At 49.9% G+C, this 25,979-nt stretch overlaps 12 protein-coding genes across 16 annotated transcripts; 9 read left to right on the top strand and 3 right to left on the bottom strand.

Moving 5' to 3' along the window:
• The first annotated feature begins 15 nt into the window (after positions 1-15).
• LOC9637880 (UDP-glycosyltransferase 85A3) lies at positions 16-1,547 on the top strand. Its single transcript, XM_024679880.1, has one exon. The coding sequence runs from the start codon at positions 43-45 to the stop codon at positions 1,492-1,494; it is 1,452 nt and encodes a 483-aa protein (XP_024535648.1). The 5' UTR covers positions 16-42; the 3' UTR covers positions 1,495-1,547.
• A 122-nt stretch (positions 1,548-1,669) lies between these two features.
• Positions 1,670-4,432, top strand: LOC9637881. Its single transcript, XM_024680086.1, has 6 exons — positions 1,670-2,315; positions 2,377-2,426; positions 2,479-2,586; positions 2,650-3,381; positions 3,442-3,652; positions 3,719-4,432. The coding sequence occupies exons 1-6, from the start codon at positions 1,982-1,984 to the stop codon at positions 4,300-4,302; spliced, it is 2,019 nt and encodes a 672-aa protein (XP_024535854.1). The 5' UTR covers positions 1,670-1,981; the 3' UTR covers positions 4,303-4,432.
• A 121-nt stretch (positions 4,433-4,553) lies between these two features.
• LOC9637882 lies at positions 4,554-6,951 on the top strand. The gene is made up of 6 exons (XM_002974965.2): positions 4,554-4,955; positions 5,278-5,876; positions 5,938-5,996; positions 6,057-6,185; positions 6,244-6,379; positions 6,437-6,951. The coding sequence occupies exons 1-6, from the start codon at positions 4,850-4,852 to the stop codon at positions 6,812-6,814; spliced, it is 1,407 nt and encodes a 468-aa protein (XP_002975011.1). The 5' UTR covers positions 4,554-4,849; the 3' UTR covers positions 6,815-6,951.
• A 100-nt stretch (positions 6,952-7,051) lies between these two features.
• LOC9637883 (NADH dehydrogenase [ubiquinone] flavoprotein 1, mitochondrial) lies at positions 7,052-8,723 on the bottom strand. The gene has a single exon (XM_002975149.2). The coding sequence runs from the start codon at positions 8,663-8,665 to the stop codon at positions 7,214-7,216; it is 1,452 nt and encodes a 483-aa protein (XP_002975195.2). The 5' UTR covers positions 8,666-8,723; the 3' UTR covers positions 7,052-7,213.
• A 1,214-nt stretch (positions 8,724-9,937) lies between these two features.
• LOC9637884 (exosome complex component RRP42) lies at positions 9,938-12,028 on the top strand. The gene is made up of 8 exons (XM_024680088.1): positions 9,938-10,146; positions 10,212-10,772; positions 10,937-10,993; positions 11,055-11,147; positions 11,199-11,277; positions 11,348-11,472; positions 11,518-11,667; positions 11,733-12,028. The coding sequence occupies exons 2-8, from the start codon at positions 10,647-10,649 to the stop codon at positions 11,973-11,975; spliced, it is 873 nt and encodes a 290-aa protein (XP_024535856.1). The 5' UTR covers positions 9,938-10,146; positions 10,212-10,646; the 3' UTR covers positions 11,976-12,028.
• Positions 11,973-14,630, bottom strand: LOC9638135 (nicalin). The gene is made up of 13 exons (XM_024680087.1): positions 14,281-14,630; positions 14,048-14,196; positions 13,884-13,987; positions 13,760-13,826; positions 13,607-13,699; positions 13,373-13,537; positions 13,175-13,318; positions 13,042-13,119; positions 12,867-12,979; positions 12,757-12,811; positions 12,527-12,694; positions 12,281-12,472; positions 11,973-12,184 (listed from the first exon to the last, which is right to left on the bottom strand). The coding sequence occupies exons 1-13, from the start codon at positions 14,546-14,548 to the stop codon at positions 12,128-12,130; spliced, it is 1,653 nt and encodes a 550-aa protein (XP_024535855.1). The 5' UTR covers positions 14,549-14,630; the 3' UTR covers positions 11,973-12,127.
• Positions 14,623-16,172, top strand: LOC9629057 (chromosome transmission fidelity protein 8 homolog). The gene is made up of 4 exons (XM_024680089.1): positions 14,623-14,807; positions 14,866-15,064; positions 15,138-15,778; positions 15,852-16,172. Exons 1-3 carry the CDS (start codon positions 14,667-14,669, stop codon positions 15,173-15,175), a joined length of 378 nt encoding a protein of 125 aa, XP_024535857.1. The 5' UTR covers positions 14,623-14,666; the 3' UTR covers positions 15,176-15,778; positions 15,852-16,172.
• A 1,303-nt stretch (positions 16,173-17,475) lies between these two features.
• Positions 17,476-18,577, bottom strand: LOC112348098. Its single transcript, XM_024680159.1, has 3 exons — positions 18,234-18,577; positions 18,104-18,149; positions 17,476-17,973 (listed from the first exon to the last, which is right to left on the bottom strand). Exons 1-3 carry the CDS (start codon positions 18,575-18,577, stop codon positions 17,476-17,478), a joined length of 888 nt encoding a protein of 295 aa, XP_024535927.1.
• Positions 18,578-19,252: 675 nt separating this feature from the next.
• On the top strand, positions 19,253-20,556 carry LOC112348036. The gene is made up of 9 exons (XM_024679944.1): positions 19,253-19,327; positions 19,382-19,512; positions 19,561-19,694; positions 19,747-19,797; positions 19,863-20,001; positions 20,055-20,117; positions 20,179-20,222; positions 20,269-20,348; positions 20,405-20,556. Exons 1-9 carry the CDS (start codon positions 19,266-19,268, stop codon positions 20,415-20,417), a joined length of 717 nt encoding a protein of 238 aa, XP_024535712.1. The 5' UTR covers positions 19,253-19,265; the 3' UTR covers positions 20,418-20,556.
• A 25-nt stretch (positions 20,557-20,581) lies between these two features.
• LOC112348099 lies at positions 20,582-21,267 on the top strand. Its single transcript, XM_024680160.1, has 2 exons — positions 20,582-20,972; positions 21,185-21,267. Exons 1-2 carry the CDS (start codon positions 20,582-20,584, stop codon positions 21,265-21,267), a joined length of 474 nt encoding a protein of 157 aa, XP_024535928.1.
• A 93-nt stretch (positions 21,268-21,360) lies between these two features.
• LOC112348100 lies at positions 21,361-22,047 on the top strand. Its single transcript, XM_024680161.1, has 2 exons — positions 21,361-21,480; positions 21,540-22,047. Exons 1-2 carry the CDS (start codon positions 21,443-21,445, stop codon positions 22,045-22,047), a joined length of 546 nt encoding a protein of 181 aa, XP_024535929.1. The 5' UTR covers positions 21,361-21,442.
• A 311-nt stretch (positions 22,048-22,358) lies between these two features.
• Positions 22,359-25,070, top strand: LOC9629058 (NEDD8-activating enzyme E1 catalytic subunit). 5 transcript variants are annotated; one of them, XM_024680067.1, is made up of 11 exons: positions 22,359-22,482; positions 22,540-22,700; positions 22,765-22,967; positions 23,025-23,257; positions 23,307-23,369; positions 23,422-23,478; positions 23,530-23,651; positions 23,702-23,819; positions 23,883-24,160; positions 24,229-24,443; positions 24,523-25,070. In XM_024680067.1, the coding sequence occupies exons 1-9, from the start codon at positions 22,399-22,401 to the stop codon at positions 24,132-24,134; spliced, it is 1,293 nt and encodes a 430-aa protein (XP_024535835.1). In that variant the 5' UTR covers positions 22,359-22,398; the 3' UTR covers positions 24,135-24,160; positions 24,229-24,443; positions 24,523-25,070. The 5 variants fall into 5 exon arrangements, with proteins under 5 accessions (XP_024535835.1, XP_024535836.1, XP_024535837.1 ...); XM_024680068.1 differs by having other exon boundaries at positions 24,237-24,443; XM_024680069.1 differs by having other exon boundaries at positions 24,246-24,443.
• The last annotated feature ends 909 nt before the right edge of the window (positions 25,071-25,979 follow it).

The raw sequence follows: 25,979 nt of genomic DNA on the forward strand, positions 1-25,979 counted from the left end.
CTCAGTGTTCTTGGATCCTTCGGTCTCGATTAAGAAAGGAAAATGCCGATCGAGAGGAGCAGCAGCGACAGCAAAGCTCATGTAGTTCTCTTCACTTTCCAAGGGAAGGGACATATCAATCCCTTCATGAATCTGGCGAAGCAGCTCGCCAAGCTTGGGGTCTCGGTGACACTGCTCTTCCCTTCGAAGTCGGTTCTCGCTATGGTCACTTCATCGGCTATTGAAGGCCTGGACATAAAGTTGGCAACTCTTCCCACTCCGGGCCTCCAGCTACCAGCGACGATCACCATGCCGGGCATTCGCAAGTCTCAGACCAACAGCGTTCACTTTGGCACTTTCGAGGGCCCTCTCCGGGATTTCCTTCGGGAAATGCTAGAAGATCCTTCTACAGTTTCACCATCGGCAGTAGTAGTCGATCTTCTCCTTCCTTGGACGACATCAGTGATAGACGAGCTCCGGATTCCCAGATATGTCCTCTACACAGCCGCGGCATCACACTTGGCTATCGGTTTGCACCTCAACGCGAACAAGGAAGGTAAAAGCTTGGAGACACTGGCTATGGAGGCCGAGAAGGAAGGTGTCATCAGAGTCCCCGGACTTCCACCGCTAAAGTGGAACGAGGTTTCCAAAGAGCACAAGGATAAGAGTGACACCTTCTTCGCCGGGGGAGAAAGCTACAGGCGGTTTCTACTGGGCTGCAAAGGGATTCTTCTCAACACTTGCTACGAGCTCGAAGGAAAGGTGATCGACGCAGTGCGAGCCGTGTATCCGGAGATCAAGCTGTTTCCGGTTGGGCCTCTCATTCCAGAACATCTGCTCGATCAGTCTCAGATCAAAGCAAACGCTGATAAGTTCCGCAAGTCGACGTTCCTCCAGAGTTCCCGCGATCTTCAGTGCGAGGCGTGGCTCAACAAGCAGGAAAAATCGTCAGTGCTCTACATCAGCTTCGGGAGCTGGATCGGGATCGTGGAGAAGCAGATGTCCGAGCTAGCTTTGGCTCTCGAGTCGAGCAAAAAGGCCTTTTTATGGGTGCTCCCAGTCCCCGACCCCGGGGCCGATACCGAGAAGTTCCTGGCGTGTGTTCTTCCGAAGGGATTCCAGGAGAGGACCAGCGAGCGTGGGCTGATCATTCCGGAATGGGCGCCGCAGCATCTCATCCTCTCGCATCCAGCTGTGGGAGGATTCCTGACACACTGCGGCTGGAATTCGGTGACCGAGAGCATATCAGTAGCGGGGGTACCGCTCTTGTGCTGGCCATTCGTCGCGGATCAGCCAGCGATTTGCCGGTTCGTGGTGGACGGCCTCCGGATCGGCGTGGACATCCGCGAGAACAGGGAGGGGATCGCCGAGAGCGGGGAAATCGAGCGCGCTGTGCGCCAGGTGATGGAGAGCGATGATCTTCGCGAGAGAGCTCGATCGCTCAAGAACAAGGTGAGAGAGAGCTTGGATCACAGGGCCTTCCAGGTGTTTGTGGAAAGTTTGAAGAAAGAGTAGCAAGCATTTAAAATTTAAAGTTTGAATTTAAACTAGAGGTCTCTTACCCTAAATATTCGCGCCAGTTTTGGCGAGATTCGAACCCCAAATCCAAAATTTCCACGCGGACGGCGCGCTCCACCTTACACTTCCGTACCCGTCAACGCAATCTCATGCTTTTGGCTATGGACGCGCCTCACAGTGTGTGTTTTTAGGGCTCGGCCAGCGCCTAGGGTTTGTGCTCGATCGGGGAAGGGGACGATGCGTACAGCGACAGCAGCGGGGGTGTCACGAGTAGCGGCGCTCGGATTATCGGCAATCGGCGGCGCCGCGGGGGCAGCGAGGAGCTCGACGAGGAGATTTGGCGGCGATTGGCTCTGGTGGTGGCGCCCGGAATGGTGGTCTGGGGGTTCTCCGCGATCGTTGTAGGGGTTCGTTAGGGTCCAAGCAAGCCAGCAACCGCTCCGCTCCCACACCTTCCAATTGATGCTGTGATTTCCACTCCGCCATGCATGGCTCTGGATCGCCCCTCGGCAGCGGTCCTGGGCGATTCGTGGAGTGGGAGGAGACGTTTGTTTCCAATGACCGTGGGAGCAGGGTCGTGCACTACTATCTAAAGGATCGCCAGGGGCAGGCGACCCTGGCGGTGGTGGGCACCGAGCGCAGCGTCCGGCATATGGTGTATGTGGTGTGCGACGATTTTCTCCCGCTTGCTGGGCTGGACAAGAGCACCACCGCGGCTTTCAAGTGGCGTGCTCGTCGCGAAGTTGTGGACTGGCTCTCCTCTTTGCTATCGAAGTCTCGTACGTCCTCTCCTTGTCGCTCGAATTCTCACGTCTCAGGTAGCGCTTTCGTCTTTTGCTTCCTTTGTTGGTTGTTCTCTAACACGATTGCATTGTCCAGTTGAGACTGCTGCCACGGAAGACAGTCCAGATGGTGGGAAGCGTCTTCATGTAAGTTACACTGCTTTGATTGCTGGGCTTTGCTCATATAGTTGTTTTACAGGACTCGAAGAAGTCCGTGACGAACGTTTTCTGGGTGGGATCGAGCTGGACTTGTCGCAAGCGCTTGAAGCATTACAAGTCCTTTCGAAGGAACGGAATTACAATAGCAGTGGGTGTTATTCTGATATACTTTCTGCGTTTCTTTTTGACAAGGGTGCTTGCTTGTACGTAGGTGAAAAGCTTTGTTTTTGTGATGTCCGAGGAGAACGAGCACCATATTGCGTACATAGAGGACATGTACGAGGATAAAAAGCTGAGGAAGAAGCTCCGTGTTCGATGGTTTCATAAGACCAGCGAGCTGGCTTGCAAAATCCCAGCCCCGCCACCTCATCCGCGAGAGGTGTTTTTTACTCAGTTTCCGCAAGTAATTAGTGTTGAATGTGTAGATGGCCTTGCTACAGTTCTGGCACCCGAGCACTTCGAGAAATGCCCGCTGTTTCTTCCCGATTCCCGGGAGCTCATTCACGTTTGTTCGAGGCAGTTTGACAACGACGGGATTAAACCGTTAAACATCTGCGGTGTGGAAGGCTACTGGGAACAAAAGGCTCTCGCAGCGCTTGGTGTTTCGTCCTCTCGGGGATCGCCGGACTTGGCTAGTGATGACGACGAAGACGAAGAGAATCGTGGTGGCCGGGGGCCGCGGTTGACAAGGTACCGTAGGAGAAGAGTTGATAAAGGGCACAGTAATAGTTCGACTCCGACGACTGATGGAGAAGGGAATGGGTTGTCAGACGTGGATCCGACGAGAGCGAGCTTCGAAGTTGGCGACAAGGTTGAGATACTCTGCCAGGACAGTGGTTTGAGGGGGTGCTGGTTCATAGGTGTGATCGTCGGTAAGACGTCCAGGCGCGTGAGAGTTCGCTACGATGATCTCCAAGACGACGATGGCAAGGAAAATCTCGAGGTAATCCAGTTTGGTTTTTGAGCAGTAGTTTTACGCTGTTGGTTTTGTTGCTTGTTTCAGGAATGGGTGTCGACGTCTAAAGTAGCACAGTTGGACAAGCTGAACATCCGGGCTCACAGCAGGCCTGCTCTCAGGCCTTGTCCCGCGACTGGCCCGGAAGCTGTGGCTTGCTCGTTTGGCACCCCAGTTGATGTCTGGTGGAATGACGGATGGTGGGAAGGAGTCGTGATCGGCCGGGTAACAGCAAATGAAGTTCGTGTCTACTTTCCTGGTGAGAGTTTTCTTTGTTTCCATTTCGTTTAGCTGCGGGCTGACTTCGTATCGTTTTCGTTTCTAGACGAAGGTGACGCAGAGGTTTTCAAGACATCCGATCTTCGTGTCTCGAGGGACTGGGTAAACAGCCAGTGGTGCAACGTGAAGGCCGATCCGGAGGCCGTGTCGGCCCTGGGAATCGTGTGCGGCAGCAGGGGCCCGCTGACGGTGTCGCAGAGTTGTAGATATCAGAATAGATATGAGGAAGGAAACATAGACCGGATGATAAGCATAGTGGAAGCAGCCGAGGAGCTACGGGAAGAGGAAGATAATGCTGACAAGTTTTTGACCAGGTGCTCGTCCGACGATTCCAGCCGCAAGAGAAAGGCCGGAGGAGGCAGCGGAGAAGAGGAAGAAGCCTGCGGTGGCGATGGTGGCGGTGGCAGCGGCGGTCTCAAGTGCAAGCACTCGAAGGAAGCTAGCGTGGAGGAGAGTGACTGCGAGCTAGACATGGAGCAGGAAGGATGGAACAACGTAAACAAGAAGCCGAGGATCGCTAGCAGCGCCGCCGCTACCAACGCTTCCATTCGCAGCCCCTCGCTCAAGAGTTCTTCCGCGATGTTTGGAAGTCCACTGCCGCCAGTGGCGAGCCTGGTATTGTCGAGGTGAGTGAGTGTAGTAGTAGTGTGGAGCGATCGATTTTTAGTAGCAAGATCAAGCAGGGAAGAAGAAATGGCCGGCTTTTTTGTGGCAAAGGCTGGGAAGAGCTTCGTTTTCAATGAAGCGTTTTTTTCCTTCATAGATTCTACTCGTTCGTGATTATAGTTTCTGGGAATCATTGCCGTCGGTTGACTGTGCACTGGATGTGGACACGTGACATTAATTAAAACTTCTAAAACATTAGGATGGTCGCGAATTTTCTTCCGGAGAGAGATATTCCAGAGCGCTCACGAGAATCATGCTGGAGCAGCGTCTCGATCGATCGGAGCTCCATGGAGTGAATGCGTCCATCCCGCTCGATCAGGTATGGAGGAGCTAGGCAGGATCCAGTGGAAGCAGCCGTGGCGGCGGCGGTGGCGGCGAGATCTCGCCTCTCTCGTATCTGGGTTGTGCCACGGCGGCGCTAGAGCTCACGGGGGATTGATGGAGGAGGAGGAGGCCAATCGAATCCGGCAGGAAGGAGACGAGGCGATGGTAATTTAATCCATGGCTGAGAATGGGAGGGATTATCGGAGTCCCGGTGATCGAGTGCGTCTACTTGGCTGGCTGTGCGCACTGGGCTTGGAAGCGCTGCATTCGATCCGGAGAAGACGATAGTCGAGGTAATTCTTTGCGATCCAGGGTGATTGATTTTCTTTCTTTGGCACTGTTATTTTCGAGAGTGATCTTTCATTCGTGATTGATTTTCCTTCTTTCTTTGCGTGAGCTTTCATACTGTTCTTTCGAGAGTGATCTTTCATTCTTCTTTCTTTGCGATGGAGTGACTGATTTTTCTTCTTTCTTTGCGTGAGATTTCATAATGTTCGTTCGAGTTTCGAGAGTGATCTTTCATTCTTCGTTGAGTGATTGATTTTTCTGCTTTCTTTGCGTGAGATTTCGTACTTCTTTCGAGAGTGATCTTTCATCTTTTGTTATAACTTCCAGGCTGGGCCGAGGCTGAGTTTGAGGATTTCAAGCCAGTTCCACACATGTGTCGTCTCGTTCTCGCGGTTTACGAGAAAGACCTCGCGAATCCACGCTGGGCTCCTCCGGGTGGCTATGGAATCAAGCTCCAGGACGTGGTAAAGAGAGTGAGCTACAAGGACACGCGCGGCAAAGCGCCACCTTATCTCATCTACTTGGATCGCGAGAACTGCGACATTGTCATGGCGATCCGGGGCTTGAATCTCGTCAAGGAGAGCGACTACGCGGTGCTGCTGGACAACAAGCTGGGAAAGCAGATGTTCGAGGGTGGCTACGTCCACCATGGATTGCTCAAGTCGGCGGCCTGGGTTCTCAACAAGGAGGTGAAGCTTCTCAAGCAGCTCGTTGTGGAGAATCCTTCGTTCACGCTCACTTGCACGGGGCACTCGCTGGGATCCGGGGTTGCGGCTCTTCTCACGGTTTTGATCGTCAAGAACAGGAACTTGGTGGGAAACATTGCGAAGGAGAAGATCAGGTGCTATGCGATCGCTCCTGCGAGATGCATGTCGTTGAATCTGGCTGTGAGGTACGCCGACGTGATCAACTCCGTGATTCTCCAGGTAAAGGATTGAAACTTCTCTAAGTTTGTCTCTTGAAAGAAGATATACAAGTTCCATGCAGGATGATTTTCTTCCCAGGACTGCGACGCCTCTAGAGGACATGTTCAAGTCCCTCTTCTGGTGAGAGCAATTTAATTCCATGTTCTCGTTTCTAAGTTCTTTCTTCGTTTTTTTTACAAGCTTGCCGTGCTTGCTTTGCATCATTTGCGTTCGAGACACCTTCCTCTCGGAGGCCAAGATGCTCAAAGATCCCCGAAGGCTCTACACTCCCGGAAGAATCTATCACATAGTGGAGCGCAAAGTTTGCAGGTAGTTTTCCTCTCTTTTTCGTCTCTCGTGGTGTACTTTCTCATCTGGATCATACCAGGTGTGGAACATATCCTCCAGTTGTGAAGACCGCGGTTCCCGTGGACGGGAGATTCGAGCGCATAGTTCTGTCCAGCAGCGCTACATCAGATCACTCCATCGTGTGGATCCACAGAGAAGGCGCCAAGGCCTTGGAAGTACGTGAAACTCTCTATTCTTTTCTTCCAAGTAAAGCTCTTGTTTGTTCGATACAGCTGATGGAAGAAACAGCGACAATGCAATCTCCAACGCCCAACAAGATGGTCCGGCAGCACTCGATACAGGAAGAACACATGGAACAATACAAGGCCGCCATGGAACGAGCAAAAACGCTCAACATCCCCCACGCTCACGACTCTCCCTCGCAGTCCTACGGCACTTTCGACCACGTCTCCGTGGGAGACACCGACGAGAGCGACGCTGAGAACCAGGCCGAGATCTCAAGCTCGCACTCGCCATCGCCAGACGAGGAAGACGAGGAAGAAGAAGACTCAGCCGCAGTGAGCGAGGAGGAGAGCCTGGACAAGTGGAAGAAGTTCTTGCGAGAACTATTTCCAAAGGATCGATACGAGAGACTGCTAAGCACAGGCTGAAAGTTTTACTACCGCAGTTCTTACTTTGATACTCTTCGCGATGGTCCTACGTTTTTGTTGTACATTGTCACAGGACCACAACTATTTTGGAAGAACAAGCTTCCATAGCTTTCTTCTCGATCTATATCCTTCTTCCATAGCGTGATCGCAAGTCTATGATAATACTTATCCTTCTTCCTTAGTGTGATCGCAAGGATGGTTGCTATGATCATATATAACATGATCGCAAGGCTATGGTTCCTATAACTTATTCCTTTCGATAAGTGATGTATAACACAACAATATAGATACAAAACATTGTGAGTTCGTTTTGTTATTCCACTGGCTACTTCTTCTTCGTCATTGTCACTTGTGTGAATCGTCCTTCCTTCTTCCACCATAGCCAGCTCTCTCACTCGCTCAAGCCGTGGCAGCCACCGCCTCCTTCTCGCGCTTGGCACGCTCCAAAATCCTCCTCTCCAGCTCCGGCCGGAAGTGCCGGATCAATCCTTGCACCGGCCACGCCGCTGCATCCCCGAGCGCACAGATGGTGTGCCCCTCAATCTGCTTGGTCACCTCCTGGAGCATATCAATCTCCTCCAGGTACGCGTTCCCGACTTTCATCCTCTCCATGAGCGTCCACAGCCACCCCGTCCCCTCCCGACACGGTGTGCACTGGCCGCAGCTCTCGTGCTTGTAGAAATACGAGAGCCTGGCGATGGCGTCCACCACGTCCGTCGACTTGTCCATGACGATCACCGCCGCGGTCCCCAGCCCCGACTGGACCGCCTTGAGCGCGTCAAAGTCCATGAGCACGTCGTCGCAGATCTTCTTCGGCAGCAGCGGCACCGAGGATCCCCCGGGGATGATCGCCAGCAAGTTGTCCCAGCCGCCTCTCACTCCCCCGCAGTGCCGCTCGATCAGCTCCTTGAGCGGGATGCTCATCTCCTCCTCCACCGTGCATGGCTTGTTTACGTGCCCCGACACGCAGAAGAGCTTCGTCCCCGAGTTGTTCTTCCGGCCAAAGCTCGCGAACCACTCGGGCCCCCGGCGGAGGATGGTCGGCGACACCGCCACCGTCTCGACGTTGGTGACGGTGGTCGGGCAGCCGTAGAGCCCGACGTTGGCTGGAAACGGCGGCTTGAGCCTCGGCTTCCCTTGCTTCCCCTCGAGGCTCTCGAGCAGCGCGGTCTCCTCGCCGCAGATGTAAGCTCCGGCTCCAAAGTGGACGTGGATGTCGAAGTCATAGCCGGATCCACAAGCGTTCTTGCCAATGTAGCCAGCGGCGTAGGCCTCCTTCACCGCGCGCTCCAAGTTCTTCCTCTCGTTCACGTACTCTCCACGGATGTAGATATACGCGGCTCTCGCTCGCATTCCAACGCCGGCGATCAAGCAGCCCTCGACGAGCTTGTGTGGATCGTGCCGCATGATCTCCCTGTCCTTGCAAGTCCCCGGCTCGCTTTCGTCGGCGTTCACCACCAAGTAGGACGGGCGTCCATCCGAGACCTTTGGCATGAAGGACCACTTGAGCCCGGATGGAAAGCCCGCCCCTCCTCGGCCTCTCAATCCAGACTTCTTCATCTCGTTCACGATCCAGTCGGGGCCCTTGAGCACCAGGTCCTTTGTGCGGTGCCAATCGCCCCTGGCCATGGCGCCCTTGAGGAAAGGGTCGTGGATCCCGTAGAGATTGGTGAAGATCCTGTCCTCGTCCTTGAGTCCGCCGAAGCTCGTCCTCTCTGTGGCCGGGGGCGGCGGCGGGGCTGGCTGTGGCGTCGCGGATTTGCTCGCGGCCTGGACGCTCATGAATCGGGAGCTCCCCGGGGAGAAGAGCCTGGCGCTGATGGTGGCGCGCAGAGATCTGGACGGCCTCATGGTGATCCCTGCGGAGCTTACCAGCGTGGTTGCGACCGCGAAGCTAGAGTTCCTCGCCCTTCTGTGAAGAAGCCCTACCACATAAAATATTTTGCCCAAAAATTAGGGTTCTTGGGATGCCCCCAGAAATTAGGGTTTTTGAGAGTCATGGACGCCAAGCTTGGGGAGGCGCTCCAGCAAGGTAAATGCCCGAATTCGCTGTAAGCTCGATTCGATTTTGCGATTGGCAGCTCACGATCTGGCGGCGGACATGGTGAAGCAAATGGCGAACGAGCCTTCCGTGGGGCTTTACTTTGTCCAGCAGCACGTCCACAAGGCTGTGCCGGCGATTGTTTCTCTCAAGGTACTGTCCTGGCGACGAATTCTCTGCGAACTGTGCGAGCTTTTGCCAGGATCAAGTAGGCGATTGCGCTCACGACTCGGGGCTCAGCACTGAGGATGCCAAGGACGCGCTCGCTACTGTCAAGAATTTCAAAGGAGTCGGGCCTCCGGTGATTGAGAGAATGATCAAACGTCTCAACTCTTCGATCCAAGCCCTCCAATCATCCAGGTTTGAGTTCTTACTTTTTGCAAAAACAGCGATCTGTTTGAGAGAAAAGTGGCTTTTTGGTCGCTGAGAAGAGAGTTGTGTTTTGCAGGAGCAAGGAATCGAGCTACTCGGTCTCGGAGATGGCCAAAAACGCAAAAAAGCTCGTCTCCTCCCCGTTCAAGTCCGAGGAGTCCCCAACAAGCAAGCCCTCCGACTCGTCCACAAACTACGCGAGAAACTTATGGGACTCGGCCGTGGATCGAGCCAGCAGCTTCACTCGGAAACCTTCTTCTCCAATTCCAGCCTCGTCCTCTCCAACACCAGACACGCCGCCATCCCCTCCAGCTGAAGCTCCGGCAGCTTCTTCTCCATCTCCTTACGGCTACGTTCGCTTGGTTTTGGAGTCGGCCTCTCAGCGAGTAGGCAGCATTGGATGGAGCGACTCTAGCAGCAGCAAAGAGGACAGGGACAAAACCACAGGATCCACGGAAGAACTCAAACTTTCCAGCGACAACTCGAGCAACAAACCCGTTCGAGCAGTGCTGGACACGATTTCTACGAGTAAAACTCAGGAGGCCGAAGAATCAGAAGCGCCAGCAGGGGAAGGAGAGATTCCTGGGAACTCGACAGAGATTCAGGAGGGGTTTGACAGGTTCCAGGCGGAGAGCGCGGCTAAACTGGCGGCTTGGCTGGATAAGCCATGAGAGAGAGAGAGAGAGCCAAGTTTCTTAAGCTCCGGCTATGGCGGTTTACACGTGGCTGCATGCACGGGTGCATGGTCGCCATCCAAAAGCGCGGAGACAAATTCTGGAAGCCCATTTGGGAGAGAGGGGTCCGACGGAGCCAAGAAAAAAAAAAGAGAGGAAAGCTTCTCCACAGCGTCGCCGTCACTAGAGCGTCATGATCTTCGTGGAGTGGTGGCCAGCGTAAAAACTATTCTTCTTCTCCAGAGGTAAGTGGTTTTCCTTTGTTTCCTTAATCTCTCGAGCTTGGATTTGATCAGAGGATTGCTTCCAGATGATTTGCTGATAAGAAGAGAGCAAAGCAAAAGGAGAAGTAGTAGCTCGAAGAAGAACGAAGAAGAAGGGTGATTGATTTGGATAAGGAAATGATACTCGTGGCGCTGCTGGTTCACTTGATCGGCGACTACTTCGCGACGGTGGTGAGGCTCTTGAGTGAATTGGTGAGAGAGGCTCCGCTGCCGAGCAGGATCAGGATCCTCATCCTCCGGAGGCTTCGCTCGGTGTCATAGATCGAGCAAAGCGAGCTTTTTTACCTGGAAAATGGGGGATTGAATCGAAAAATTCTTCTTTGCTCGATCGATCTTCTCTCGGTTCTATTCCAAAGTAAGAAAGAGCTCTCTCTGGATAAGTATGAAGGTCTTTAGAGTCGCGACGCTCATCTTTAATTTCCTTTGTTCTTCCTAAAACCCTAAAACCCCGAGACGGGGGAATGGTCGCGCTCTCCAGATCCGAGCTCGATTACATCGAAGGAGGCGTCAAGCACGACTTGCGATCGGATGGCCGCGGGCGCTACCACTTCCGCAATCTCTCCATCCAAGTGGGAATCATCCCCCAGGTAAGAAAGAAATCACTCCCCATTTTCTTCCTTAGCGTGAGAGTGATCTTCTTTGTCCTCTCTTTGTGTGTCTGTTGCTCTATCTCTATCGCCTTGCCACGATGGAAGCTTGCGCTAGTTCCCTCTCTTTAGTTTATCGATCGAAATTACACTGGTTTGATCAGGCCAATGGCTCGGCTCGCGTTCGTCTTGGAGGCACGGACGTGATTGTTAGCGTCAAGGTGATGGATGGAAAAATAGAGAAGAGAATTTTTTTTTCTTAGTTTTGCTCCTTGTTCTTAGGCAGAGCTTGGATCGCCTCGCAGCGGTCGACCAAACTATGGCAGCATTGAAGTTATGGTGGAGTGCTCGGCTACCGCTGGACCCGAGTTTGAGGTGATCGGAAGGTTCCACTACTCTCTTTTTCTAAGTTTCTTTCTCGAGCAGGGACGAGGAGGAGAGGATCTAAACATGGAGCTTTCGCGAGCTTTGCAACGCTGCTTCGTTGGTGGACCAAGCGGTGCTGGTAATCCATCCATCTTCCAAGCTTCCAAGCCTTGAAACTTTCCTACTTTTCTTCTTTCTCATCTCGGCAGGAGCGGCGATCGATCTGAGCACGCTGGGAATTGTCGCGTCCAAGTTTTGCTGGGAGCTCTTCGTCGACTGCCTAGTTGTAAATTCGGATGGGAATCTTCTCGACGCTCTGTCCATCGGTGTCAAGGCAAGTGATGGAAGATCTGCAAGTGTTGTAACTCTGTTCCTCTAGGCCGCCTTGAGCAACACTGGCATTCCAAGCGTCAAAGTTACCGGAAACACAGCCTCGGAGGACGATGCGGACCTGGAAGTTGGGGACAATCCAGACGAGTTTGCTCGGCTCGACGCTTCCAAAGTGCCACTGATCATAACTCTCACCAAGGTGCGGTTCGTCTCTTCGATTTCCTTCCTCCTCTGGCGCCACTGAAACTGTGAACTTTCTCGAAGATTGGCCGGCACTACATTGTGGACGCAACTCCGGAGGAAGAGATGGGAATGTCGTCGGCTGTGTCGGTGGCTGTGAACAGCAAAGGTTTGATTCTCGGCTTGACGAAACGAGGTGACGGAGGTTTGGATCCCAGCGTTGTCACGGACATGATCTCGGTGGCCAAGCACATTGCACGGGACTTGATAGTTTTGGTTGACACGGAGATTGCTGCGGCCGAGCTAAGGGCCGCTGAGAACCAGTGAAGGAACCGAATTCTTTTATCTCTTCGTCTGTATATTTTAGTGTTTGGATTTCACGAGTGAGAGCCCCTAACACATTAGACGTGAAAACACAGCGATCCAAAATAACAGCTGCTTACAAAATGGCCAAACTTTCTCTTTGTCGTCGAACACGCTCACGTTCCCTTGATCTTCCTCGAGGAAGGTGGTTTTCGGAAAAGGTCGTCCAATCCCTGGATAAGAAAACTATGAGCGCTGTTTGCAGCAAAATTTGTCAATCCCTGGATAAGAAAACTATGAGCGCTGTTTGCAGCAAAATTTGTCACTACCTTCGTTGTTACAAGTGCAATCACAAAAAGAAGCCCGAGGTATGAGCCAAAAGCCAGCATAACTACCAGATCGAATGTCACGCTCGCGACCTGGAAAATGCTGAGAACGAACTTTGTTGAGTCGTAAAACGTGAAGGATGAGTCCATTGTCTCGTGTTGGATTTTCACGTCCTCGATGCGATCCGCAAGTTCCTGCTTGCAAAATACACGTTAGCGATGCAAAAGGAATGATGAAACAGAGCGTACCTTGTGAAATGCAGCAATGATTGGAGAGTTTCTGGACAAAAATGGGGCCATTCTAGGCGTTCGCGAGAGTAAGTTCAACCATCCTTGAACGTATGGACGGCTGACTGCTAGATTACTCCCGTCGGCAAAGACTGTTATATGCTTGTCTTGTTGATCGTATATGTATCTCTGCAAAAGTGTGCTCGACTAAATACAAGAGAAAAAAGAACCAAAGAAAATGTGACACATACAGCTAAAGATTCTGCAACGAGCTTGGTGCTCAGGATCACTTGCGTGATGTTAGCCCTGTACAACAATTTGAGACGGCTGTGCTCACACAAAGTTTCTGTAAAATAAGTACCTCGTGTCCACAATACTCCCCGCATTTTCTAGAAGCTCTGAAGGAGTTTCAAGCTCCGACAACGTGGCAGCCGTTATTCTCTGCCTGGAAAATTGCTCGTGCTCCCAAGTGACCTGACAAATGGAAAACAAATTCAGATTAATCCAAAAGATGCAGCTAGAAAAGAATTTCTCACCCGTGAGCTTGAAATGTTGATCTTTTTGTGCTTAACCTCGACCGTTAGTCCCAACTCTGTCGCTACTTCAGAAAGTCCCTGCAAAAACAAGAATAATGAAACGAATTCCGACAAAAGCACTTATCAAATAAACCTCGTGTATTTGTCTGATATAAGCGTTTTCTGGTGGTTTAGAAACATGCAACCACAATTTTTCCCCAGATATAGAGCCAAGAGAATTGAGGCATATCGCATAGTCGATGCTCTCCCTAAGCCGTTGGTCAAAGCTCTTTAACCACTGTGAAAAAAGACCAAAACAATCGAAAACAAAGTTGTATGAACTCAAGCGTACCTTAGAAGTACCCTCGTAATCGTAAGGCCCTCCAGCAGTCAAGCCAAAGAGAAGGTTGTACCGACCCCTCGTTTTCGGATTGGCATACAGACGAGAAAATAGCCGAGCAATCTCCAGGAGTGCGACAGCGCCACTTCCGTTGCTATCAGTCCCAGCAGGAATCCCCTGTGCATCCATCACGAATTCAGAGGTCAACGAAGAGTCTATTGCGATGAGAAAAAACAGAAACTCAACTGGAGCCGCCCCAAAGGTATCATACCATGCTACTATAGCTATAGTTTGGACAACAGAACTATCACCCTCGCTTCTCAGTCCAGGTAGCCATGCCTGTCAAGTTGTAGAAACGTAAAAACCAGAAGACAACTATTTCGAAAATATTCTCGCTACCTGGATGTTGACGAGCGATGGAGGTGGAATTTTTCTGGGCTCAGGACCGGAAACAACTAGCTTAAACCTTTTATAGAATCCCAGTCAGGAAGGTTGTCAAACAGTCACAGAAAAAATCACTTACCCTCCAGTGGTGGCAGTGGCAGGCTTCCCCGCTAGATCGTTCGCTATAACTTCATCCAACAAAGCTTTGAGACTTGGGGTCTCGTAGACAAAGTAAACAGGATACTGTCAAAGAAAAAAAAACTTAAGCCCCGACCTTGTCATAGAAAACATCGGCAAACTTACAGGAACGTTGTTCTTGATGATCCAATTCTCAAGGTCACGCTCGACCTGGAGATTTTCATCCGCATCTTCGTCTTTGTTATCGTCGCCATGGCCTTTCTCCGGGAGCAAGAGCAAGAGTCCACCCAAGATTCGCTTTCCTTGAAGATACTCTGGAGCATTGGCACAGGTAAGTTTGCAACAAATCCGATAGAAAACCAAAAGGCTAGACCTCGAAAAGAGAACATCCATCTTACCATTGAGGAGCGTAATGTTGACCTTTGCAATGGGAAGAATCACGACAGACCTGGTAATGTCGGATCCAGGCACAGACAGTCCGGAGCTAGCGTGGTGATTCAAGCTCGCGCGCCGCGACCCCATTGGAATCCCTCGCAAATCGTACTGTATCGCGCGATAGACATCGAAGACGGAGGCCGCGTCGCACAGATCGATGTAAGCCGCGACGAGGAAGAGCAGCGCCAGGAGCGTGTGCCCGGACACACACACCAGCTGCATTCTTTCCATGGATCGTACAGCGATCGCTAGCTCACCTGTGAGAGTGGAGCTCGCCTCTCTGGCGCTAAAACCCTAAAACGCAGAAAGGAGATTTGCCCTAGACCGAAGAACGAAGAACGAAGAGAGAATGATAATCCAGGTGCGCTGCGATTGTGGCGCCCAATGCAAGCAGTGGGCGATCATCGAGCTGCAGGGCTCGATCGAGCTCCAGAACCCCGAGCAGCAGCTCCAGGGCCTGGAGATTGGATCGCTTTGCCGGGCAAGCGAGGTATGTGTGAAAGTCGATCAAAATCTTGCTCACATTGGAAATCTCTCGATCGATTCAGGACAAGTTCTCCTTCACTGTGGGTTATCACGAGCTCGAAGGCCGCAAAATCACGCTTAAGAAGCCATTGCTTGTCCTCCGAAGCTCCAAATCTCAAAATCCCCGAGTAGATGAAGCGCCATCCTCACCGGATTTGGAAGTGGTGGGCGTTGTACGGCACAAGATCTTGTTTAAAACCCGGCCAAAGGCGCTCATCTCAAGTAAGAACTCCTTTGTTCTTGGTACTATCTGGTTTTTTATATTTTTAAAGTCCCTGAAAACCCTATATTCCAGAGCCGGAGGTGAAAAGTAAAAAGCCACGCCAGGAGTAAATCGCCGCCACGTTGGACGTGAAGGATTGCCACGTAGGGTCCGCGAATTGGGGGATGCGCGACACGCGTTCTTGCGACACTTCACGCCAACCGCGGACACGCGTCGCAAAAATCGCTACGTTTCGCGATGGTTTAAAACCCAAAGCTGCCTCTCCACTGGGGAACTATCTACACACTAGAGAGCTACGAATCTATCAGAGGTTTGGGATACATTTTTTTCTTCTCTAGCTCTAGGAAGGATCTCTCATCTTCGTCCTCCTCTGGAATTTCTTCCACCTCTCTTTCGATCTTACGTTTTCTCGTAGAGATCTAGTCGAGTTTTCGCTAGAATGGCGAGGAAAGTAGCGCCCGCAGCTAAGAAGCACAAGAGCACGACCGGGGCAGTGGTGAAGAACAAGGTAACGAGCCCAATGGTGAAGTTCGTGGACATGAGAGCCGCGAGTGGCGAGAGAATGGCGATTGCTCGAGCGAAAATGGCCGAGAAGTTCAAGCATATGAAGGCGTCGATTCAAGTATCTATGGTGCGGTTCCGGCATCCCGTCAATCCGATTCACAGGGTTGCCGCTCGGGAAGCTGCTCAAGAGACTAAAGCAGCAGCAACAGGTACCGTAATCTCGTAATCTCTACATGTTTTGTTTGTTCTTGGGCTTAACACTTCTCTCCTTTGATTTTCCAGAGAGGAGAAAGCAAGCTGTGGCTGCTGCCAAGAACAACTCTTCAAGGAAAAGGGCGCTGATCCGTGAGAAGCGAGCACGAAATTTGAAGACGACTATGGCATAAGCGCCCGTATAAGAAATCACTGATTGAGTACAATGTACAGTACAAGCATATGGGTTTCGCAGTTTTGTCATAAATCTGTTTTCTTATACTAGGTATTACCAGCTTTGTGTAGTTTCTTCGACTAAAAGCAAAAGAATCGTTTTTACAGAAAGAACTTTCAGACTATGATTTGTAGCTCTGTGGTGATCAAATAAATGTAACATATATCATCTTTCCACTTGTTCCAGTCAAATCAATGCACACACGCAATCTTTGTTCGATTTCCTTGCGAAAGGTCATGGACTACTAGACTTCCAAACAGTTATACCAAAAATGCAGATAAAAGGATTCTAGATAAAATTCCTAGTTTTTACAAGAGAGTATGCAGTCGACTACAGGATTTGCATTCAACAAGCTCTGAAAGGTTGAGAAGTTCCCCGATGAAATCATCTCCGAACTCGTGGATGATGTTATAAGCTCCCTACAGCCTGAAAACGAGATGCGTCGATCTTTCTTCAGAATTCTGCTGGCAAGTTTTCTAGATTCTTTCATTATTTTGGAGAATTTGTCGGGGTCGAACTATCTGCGAAGAAATGCGTTTCTTGCACGGGTTTGCAATACTTTTTACGTGATGCTTTGTCTCTATGTTACATCTGTGAAGGTAACTATATGTAAGTTTCAACTTTGCCAGAAAGCTTTCTGTAAATTATGAGCACTCCATGTTGAAACAAAACTCTTATTTGATCAGCCAAGAGAGAAGGTTTATCTGGGCTTTCCTCAAACCTGTGAAAGACTGCCGCCAAGGGGAGGTCATATACGGAAGAATTGACTTGCGTCCAGTCAATCGTGTGGCTGCCGGTCAGAGAGACGTGTGTATAGAGGTCGGCCCCAGCTACAAGGAGCATGTATCAGTTCGAAGTTTCCGAACAGGTGCCAATGCTCCCAAATGTTTCAAGATGATAGAACGTAGAAATAAAAGGCTGGCTACACACGACCCAGACAAAGGGAACGATTTGAAGCTAAATAATGCGAGAAGAGAGAGGAAACATTACCAGTCGTGATGTGTACCTACAATCTCTTGAATTTCCTCCTGTCCAACAATGAGATCGAGGTTAATGTGCGTGAAACCTTATCTTCCATTGTTTTCATACCTCTTCCACCTTGAGCCTCAAAAATGTCACCCCTTACACAGCGTCTTCTGCTTCCTGTCCTAGACAGGAGTGAATCTCAACCTTAAGTAGCTCGTATTTCTTTTGGCACTTTTACATAAATTGGCATACTCCTCGGACGTGAAGAACACAACGCCAAAGGAGATCGGAGCCAGGCAGAAGAAGAAAGGAGAAGAGAAATCAATTCATTGGCAAGAAATGAGGGCTTACTAGCTTTGAATGTGTAGCAACTGCTTGTAGTCTTCCGCAGTGGTAGTCGTTGATCCGGGGATGCCACCGCTGCTTGGATCCTGATGCTTTGGAGAGAGATTTCTGGCTTACTGAAATATCTTGTCTTTGAGATTCGATTCTATACAAACTATTTGTTTCGTTTTATTTTTTCTTCGTCGTGGAGAGTTTCCTCGATTTGGAATGTCGCTGCTGTGACGATTCCCCGCGCGCTGCCTGTGGCCAGTGCCGCTTGCGCTGGTTTATAAACCAGTTGTTTATCTGCTTTGGTTCCAGCCCGGTGGATTGCGCCAGATTAGACTTTTCGTCCCCCTGTCCAGCACAACGAAGCAATATGTCAAAGAAAATAAGCAATGGAATGGAAAGGACACATTGAAAGAAACTCACATTGGGATATGGATGATCCTGGTGCTGTGACCACCAGTCCAGCAGCTGTTGCCTCGCTTCCTTGGGGATTTTTTTCTTCCTTTTCTTCTTGAAGCAGACTCTCTTCATCAGCGTCTTCATCATGAGCTCCTTGTTGCCCGCCAGTGGATCCAAATCGGTGTCCACCTCTCCAAGATCGGCCTTCTCCATGACCTCGTTCTCGGCTGCCAAAACCAAAGAAAAAACCCAAGAACGAGCGTTAGTTCCACTCAAAAACTGAGGAAAAAGAGGCGTTCAGCTGAAGTAAAGCCGTACAACCGCCGGGGTCTTTCGTACACAGGCTGTCTATCCTGCAGTAGCAGCAGCAGCGCTGCTGCTGCTGCTGCTACTGATGAAGATCACGAACGAGTTTCACGCACAGGCAGCACGAGAGAATGGGAAGAAGCGATGACCTGGGTCCCCAAATCCGTCGAAGCTGCAACCTGAGATCGAACTATAGCAAAGAAACAAAAAGAAAAACTTTTTTTTGCTCTCACCTTCTGTGCTCGACACGGCTCGTTGTACTGCAGCTGTCCTGAGATGATCTCGCTATCTGACAGTGAAACGTTGCTGCCGCACCCCGTCGTGTTCCAGTGGAGATGTTCTTGGTGCAGCCCGATGATGTTGATGCGGGCGGCGACGGCGGTGACGATGTTGTGAATCCCGGCGCGGCCTGCTCTAACATTTCAGCGAGCAGTTCGTGTTCCAGTGGAGATGTTGCCATTGGCGTGAATGGCGGCGGTGGTGACGGTATAAGTCCCACCGCTGCCTGCTCTAAACCTTGGATGCGCCATTTGTCCACGAAACCTTGCGATTCGCTCATGTTTGCGAACTCAGCCATATGATCTTGGGAAACTTGGAGTGGAAGGGTAGCGCGCGGTGAGAAAGCGATGATCTTAGACACATCACCAGTCTTACCTTTGCCCTCCTCGCACTGCCGTAGGGACTTATCATAGGAAAAGAATGCGGACTGGAAAAACTGTGAGATAAAAAACTTTCTGCAGTATTTCAGAAGAACTATCGAGACCGAAAAGGCTCTCTTGATGATTCGCTGAAGAAAAGAACCTAGAGGAGAGAAGTTGTGCTACTGCAAAGACGGTTCAGAAAGACAAGCATCGGTTCTGCAGAGTGATTCAGAGCTGCAAAACCAACTAGCACACTTGCAGGACGCGGCCCAAGGTATCAAAATCTTAGCCCACGAATTTATCAGCTGCTGCTCGGCGTTTGCCAAATAAAAAGAGAAGGATCAATCGCTTGGCCTCCCCCTTGAAGGCTTATATGCAGTGATTGACTCAGCAGTCAAGTCCTCCACAAATTGCTCTCCTCTCGATTCTTCTCGAGGTTTTTCTTTTGCTCCAAAACCCATAATCCAATGGACAGTGACACCGCCACGTCACTCAACATTAAGGATTTGCCAAAATAGAAAAATTAAATAAGGTTGGGAAGGGTCGTATACTACAAGCTTACACCACCTCTTAAAGTCATGCCTAGGGAATTAGGGCAAGCGATTTTCTGTAAAAACTTAGGTCATGCAAAGAGAAATGGAGGGCTCTGACCCCGACTCGCAAATCGTTGCTCCGGAAGGAATGAGGTGTAGTTTTACATTTCGCTAGAACATAGAAAGAGTTTCCACTTTGATTTGTAGCGTCGTGGTGGAGCATCCGGTGATTTTCAAGATGCCTCGCCTCCAAAATGACAAGGAGCGCGAGGAAGTTATCCTTGGGTGTCTCTACGAGCTCAAGGGAAAGTTCCCAGATCTGATAACACTCTCTACAGGTTTCCGTGAAAACAATGTAATGTATATCATGTTTCCACTCTTTCCAGGCCGACTGCTCAAAGAAATCGATGGATGCACTCACGCAATCTTCGTTCGATTTCCTTCTCGAAAGGCTCTCATCGACTACTACACCTCCGAGCAGCTTATGGAAGTTATACAGAAGATGCTACCATCCCTTTCGGTGAGCTCGTAAAATTCCAGAGATTTCTTACCTTTTACTGTGACTAATTCAGGGGGAGTATACAGTGGACTACAGTGGGTTTGCATTCAACGATCTCGTAAAGGTTTTTAAATCCCGAGGAATTTTTTTTTCCTTGCGAATTTTTTTATAATGTCTCTTGCTCTACAGGAACACGAAAACAGTGTTGTCCATATAACATTCTGGAAGTTCGCCGATGAAATCACCTCTGAAGCTGTGGAGGATGTTATGAGCTCTCTCTACAGCCTGAAAAACGAGATGCCGTCGATCGTTCTACAGATTTCTGCTGGCAAGTTTTCTAGAATTTTTTTTCTATGACTAATTTTTTGGAGAATTTTTCAGGTTCGAACAACTATCTGCGGGACAAGGCCTTTTCTCATGCGTTTGTTGCACGACTTGCCTCAGGTTTCCAAATTCCTTAGAAGGTTTTTAGAATGCTCACTGAAAAACTATTTCGTTTCTGCAGAAAATACCGTGGAAGGGTTCTATTCTCACCCTGCGTACGTGAAGGTAAGTTCATGCAAGTTTCAACTTAGCTTAAAAGATTTCTGTGTAGATTATGGAGGAGAAGATCCAGCCTCATTGCAAGCGAATTCTTTCGGCCGATTTTACTCCATACTCTCCACCCTTGGCAGGGTAAAACCAAAATTTTTAACTCAGTTTTTTCCCGTGATTCTAGTTTTTTCTTCCAGGCCTCGACTTTGACGAATCCAACATTTTGGAGTTCGATTTGCATTTACTTGCTGTAATCGACTCAGCTAGTGCATGCTACTTGTCCTCCATGCAAAGACACAGTTCCCTTCTATAAAATCTTATGGATTCCCAAGAGAAGGAAAAGAGAGAAGATCATCGATCAATCTATCGCTGCCATGGCTTCTTTCTCCTTGTTCCTCTCGCTTCTCTTTGGGCTTTCTTCTCTAGCGGCAGCCTTTCACAGGTTTGAGGATTCGGGCGCCTCGGCCATCGATTCCGCCAGAATGATGCTCCGGAAATACAATCTTCCGGAAGAGCTCTTCCCAGTTTCTCTCGTCACACACTTTTCTTTCGACAAGGAGGATCGCGCCTTCCACATGAGATTCGAGACATCGTGCTATGTCAAGGTGAGCGACGAGTACCTGTGGTACGGCGAGGAGGTCAACGGAAGGGTCATGTACGGACGGATGGAAGACTTGACCGGCGTCCAGTCAAAGGTCCTCCTCGTGTGGCTGCCGGTCAGGGAGCTCCGTGGACGACGCGGAGAGCGGCTACGTGTACTTGGACGTGGGCCCCATCTACAAGAAGCTGTCCGCGTCAGCATTCCAGTCTCCGCTCCCATGTCATAACGACGACGCGGGCGCACTCGTCTCGTGAGATTTAAAGCTGTTGTGAAATAAATACCATCGTGGCCGTTGGTTTTGAAACACAATCATTTCATAGCATGGCTATGTGGTGTGATCGATCACCTTGATCATTCTCTGTACTAAGTCTTGTAGGGTTTCTCGGATCCGGTGGGATTTCTATCAAAATGCGGGCTCTGTGCGATCCCGGCGATGGCTGCATTGGATTCTTGGTGTAGATTTGGCATTCGTCGCTGGATTGGATGATCCGCGGCGGCAAAGGTAATCACACAAGCCTTCCCGATGTGAATCCGATGGATATTTCACGAAGAATTAACGAGTTCTTGCGAGAGAATGGAGTTTCAGGCCTCGGCCTGATTCACGCAAGCTGTCTCCAAACGTCCAGAGAGCGCTATGCAACACAGGGATCAATCTTCACCATTTTGTCTCGGGTAAGAACACAATTCTTGGAAGCCTGGCTCGTGCGTTGCTGAATCTTTGCTTGATGCAGTGACGAGCATCACTGGGACAGGGTCGCGCAAAGCTCTCCGAAGGAATCGAAGAGTTTGGCTGGCTCGAGAAGAAAGAACTACCATGGTCGACCATTTATCCGCGGCGCCTTGACAACTTTGAGGAGCGAGATGGTACCGTCAACCGAGGAGAACTTCTACAGGTGCATCGTCAGCAGTACCGTGGTAACCTTCAACCTTCGAGAGGCCCTTAACAATGGTGTCAGCTGCGGTGATCTCAGGCTGACACACTTCGCCAGTGGCACGATGAAACTTTACATTCCCACCGACGAACAGCCTTGGTATTTCATCAGCACTGCCGACTATCGAGAGTATGGACCACAAGTCTGGGATGACCTGCGCAACTTTCTGAGCAGCAATTGGGTACCATTGTCTTTCAGAGGAGTGATTTTCGAAGGAAGCCATGCTCGGAGCTCTTTCATGACATCCTCTCGCGGGAGAAATGTTGCTACCGAGGAATGCAGCAAGCTCTTGAAAGTTCCCCGTTGAAAGTGGAACGTCTGCGAACTGTCTGATGGCTAGAGCGGTTTCATAGCTGGAAATCACCGCCGAGCGACATTAGAAACAGTTCTACTGGAGATGAAAGAGAAGCTTACATGTTTGCAGACTTTAGGAGATCACTAAGCTCAAGAACGATTTCGAGAAAGAACGCGGTATCAACGTTGGATTATCACACTCTGGAAGGCCCTTGTAAGACGATTTCCAGAACTCCGCTCCACCAAGATGTATCCAAACTAAAACTAAGTAAGATACTGTATGGTACCAACTTTTTCTTTCGTAAAAATATTTCAATCGCCAGACTTTTTTAGGGCTTGGGCATTAGACTAGGGTTTTTGCGCGATGGAAGCGCGATGGCGGGACATCGATTTTCTCCTCCAGCGCCCTGGGAAGCTCGTCAGTGACGGATTCGAGCCGGGTCCAGAGGTATGCAGCGCTGCGCGCAGTGTGTGCTTGGTGATAGGCAGCTCTCTTTCTCTGCAGCTCAGGGAATTCCTTCGCGACTTCAAAATTCTGGTGATAGGCGCCGGCGGCCTCGGCTGCGAGATGCTCAAGGATCTTGCGCTCTCCGGCTTTGGAAATATCGACGTGATCGACATGGATACGATCGATGTCTCCAATCTCAACCGGCAATTTCTATTCAGGTGTGTGACAAAAACCATGCCAAACGAGAGTGAGCTTATATGTTCTTTCTTTGGTTTCGGGCAGAATGCACGATGTGGGAAAGCCAAAGGCTCAAGTTGCCGCCGAGAAGATTATGCAGCGTATCAAAGGTGTCACCGTGACTCCACACTACGGTCGGATTGAGGACAAAGACATTGAGTTCTACCGAGAGTTTCAGCTTATAGTTCTTGGTTTGGATTCACTGGAAGCTCGGAGCTACATCAACTCCATTGCCTGCAGCTTTTTGGGTAAAACTTCGTGTTTATTGTTTCAGGTCGTGACTTTTATTTCTACTTTTCGCACAGAGTACAACGAAGATGGCGAGCTCGACATGTCAACTATCAAACCAATGGTTGATGGTGGAACGGAGGGCTTCAAGGGCCATGCCCGAGTGATACTGCCGGGATTCACGCCGTGTTTCCATTGTACTCTCTGGCTATTTCCGCCACAGGTCACTTATCCGCTCTGTACACTAGCTGAGACCCCTCGGTCTCCAGCTCATTGCATCGAGTACGTTCACCTCATACAATGGGGTCAGGTATGAGTCACGTTTTTGGCTCATAGATTTTTCATGTTCTTATTGACAGGATCGAGAAGGCGAGTCTTTTAATCCTGACAACCCGGAACATATGACGTGGATGTACGAGCAGGTGCTCATCTTCTACTTTTCTCTGTCATTGCCTTACTTGTTCTTTATCTTAGGCATTGAAACGCGCTGAGCAGTTTAACATCAGCGGTGTGACTTACTCGCTGACACAGGTGCTGCGTGTCACTTTAAACTTTGTCCGGTTTTAATAGTATTCTTGACAGGGCGTTGTTAAGAACATCATACCTGCAATCGCTTCGACTAATGCCATTGTTTCGGCCATTTGCTCCCTTGAAGCGCTCAAACTGGCAACGATGTGCAGTAAAGGCCTTGACAACTATATGATGTACGTCATGTGGGCTTTTCTTTCTTTGTTTCAATGCTACCATCGTGTAGGTACTCTGGAACTCAGGGTGTTTACACCCACACGGTCTCCTATGAGAAGGATTCAAGCTGTATGGTTTGCAGTCCGGGAGTCCCTGTTGAAGTTGATGGTTCTATTACTCTGCAGGAGGTAGTCTATCTAGAAAAGCATGCAGACAAGTTATTTGACTTTTTTCTTTCTTCTCTTGTGCAGTTCATTGACATGCTGCTCCTGGACGCGAGGTTTAAGGATAAGCTATCCAAGCCCAGTGTTTCCTTCCAAGGAACCAATCTCTACATGCAGGCGCCACCGGTGCTGGAAGAGATGACACGACCAAACTTGCAGTCGTCGCTTCTCTCCTTAATGGGGTCAAAAGGCGTACTGAACGTTAATGACCGAAAGCTGGCAGGCGTCCTCCGCGTCCAGGTTGCCTTCAGAAACGTTGCGACGCCCATGGCGGTGTGAGGCCGGCCGGATTAGCATGTAAAGAGGTAAACCCGGTGGTAAACAAGCTGGGAGGCTCTGTTTTTTTTTGCTTTTTTGCGTTTTCTCTCTATAGATTTCCAGTGCTTCAAGCTGACCGCGTGCAGTGCATTGATCGATTAAAAAGCGGCACGAAACGAGAGCAGCAGCCAGTGCCGTGGAGTCCGTATCCTCTAAACACTCCCAGGGGAGGAGAAAAGAAGTGTAGACTGTTTAGAGTCTGGAGGCACGTGAACTCTTGTTGGGAATGGAGAAAGCGAGAAGCGAGCAGCTCCCATTGGTCGTCTGGAGGTACATTTTTATTCACGCCTGTCTTAAGTGACTAACTGGCGTTGATCGCTTTCTTTATGTGTTTTTGCTGGCTTCTCAGGTAACAGGAGAGTCAATGTGTAATAAGTTCAGCCGACGAGCTCGCCCGCTCGCTCCACCTTCCTGAAGGGATTCTTCGCAGTCCTCTGGATGGACGAGAATGGAGACGCATCGCGAGTCGCGAGAGAACCAAGCGCGGTGGTGGAAAGTCCAAAAACTTCGGTACGGTTTCCATGTGCATTTCCTGCGGTAGCAGCAGCGGCAGCAGCAGCAGCAGCAGCAGCAGCAGCACTAGCAGCAGAACAGTAAGCAGCTGTTTTTGGTTTTGGAGAAAAAAAGGCAGGTTCAGCAGTAGCAGCGGCAGCGGCAGCAGTCAAAGTGCTCGTTGGGAAGTGTCAAATCGCTTGCTACAGGGAAGGAAGGCTTCTTTCCTTTTTCTTTTCACTTTTTCTTTCCCAGTGCCCATCTCTGGGGGAAAGCTTGATCACCAAATTCCAATGAGATATACAATAGGAATTGGAAGAAGAAAGAAAGGTATCTGTGCTGGAGGGCCACATCTTATTGCTCCATAGCTGTATTTTATAAAAGTCCACCACCATTTATACGAAATGTGCCATGGAACTTTCTCATTGATAGATCATGGAATCACGGCCCCCCTGATTTTTAATCACACACCGTTCTCTTTATTGCAACATTCCTCGCTAGGTTATATCTGCTTTTCAAAGGGTTTTCAAATACTTGAAGTATTTTCTGTTTTGATGTGGTCGAGAAATTGGATGATGCAATGAAAATTGGCTTCCGTTGCACCCACTTTCGTGTGCCCTGCGTTCCAATCGCTTTCGTGTGCGGAAGAAAAAGGAAACAAAAGTATTAAACAATTGGAAATATCTAGCGAGAACGCAAGAGGCCAAACGCATTGCATTTTTTCTTTTTGTTGGCACCCACCGTATTGATGAAATTGCAGGAGGGCTAAAACCATGGGATGGGATCAAACGAAAACTACCACTATCTCTATCTCATACATCCACAGAAAGGGGCCAGCACAGAGAAATGTTAGAAAAATAGGATACACTTCTTAAGCTCCTGGCCAACTTGCGCTCGGGCAACATGGCTGACCAAATGTTGAACAACAATGCCGTATACGGAAAACAAAAAGGAAAAAGAAAAGTTTAAATTAAGAAAAAAGATGGCGCTTTCAAAGTACAGTAAGTATAAGAAAATCTTCATTGAAATCGGGGTAAAACCATCAAGCACCCAAATGCCCCCTTGTGGCAAACCATGGGTTTGAACTGGGCCCCTTCCGTACGGGTCTAGGTGGTGGAAGAGAAGAGGGGCCCAAAAAAACGTCAACGTAAGCGAATGTTGGCTGACGCAAGCGGGGGCCGTCCGTACGCTTGGGTCCGTGTTTTACCGCAGGTGAAAGCTTAAAAGGAACAAGCGCGGCGTGGCGGCGTCGCTGTCCGTCGGATTAAGCCCCCAAGGTAAATATAGGGAGAAAGAAGTTACCACGTAAATTTT

Source organism: Selaginella moellendorffii, unplaced genomic scaffold (assembly GCF_000143415.4).
Source record: "Selaginella moellendorffii unplaced genomic scaffold, v1.0 SELMOscaffold_26, whole genome shotgun sequence".
In the NCBI taxonomy this organism is placed as follows: Eukaryota; Viridiplantae; Streptophyta; class Lycopodiopsida; order Selaginellales; family Selaginellaceae; genus Selaginella; species Selaginella moellendorffii.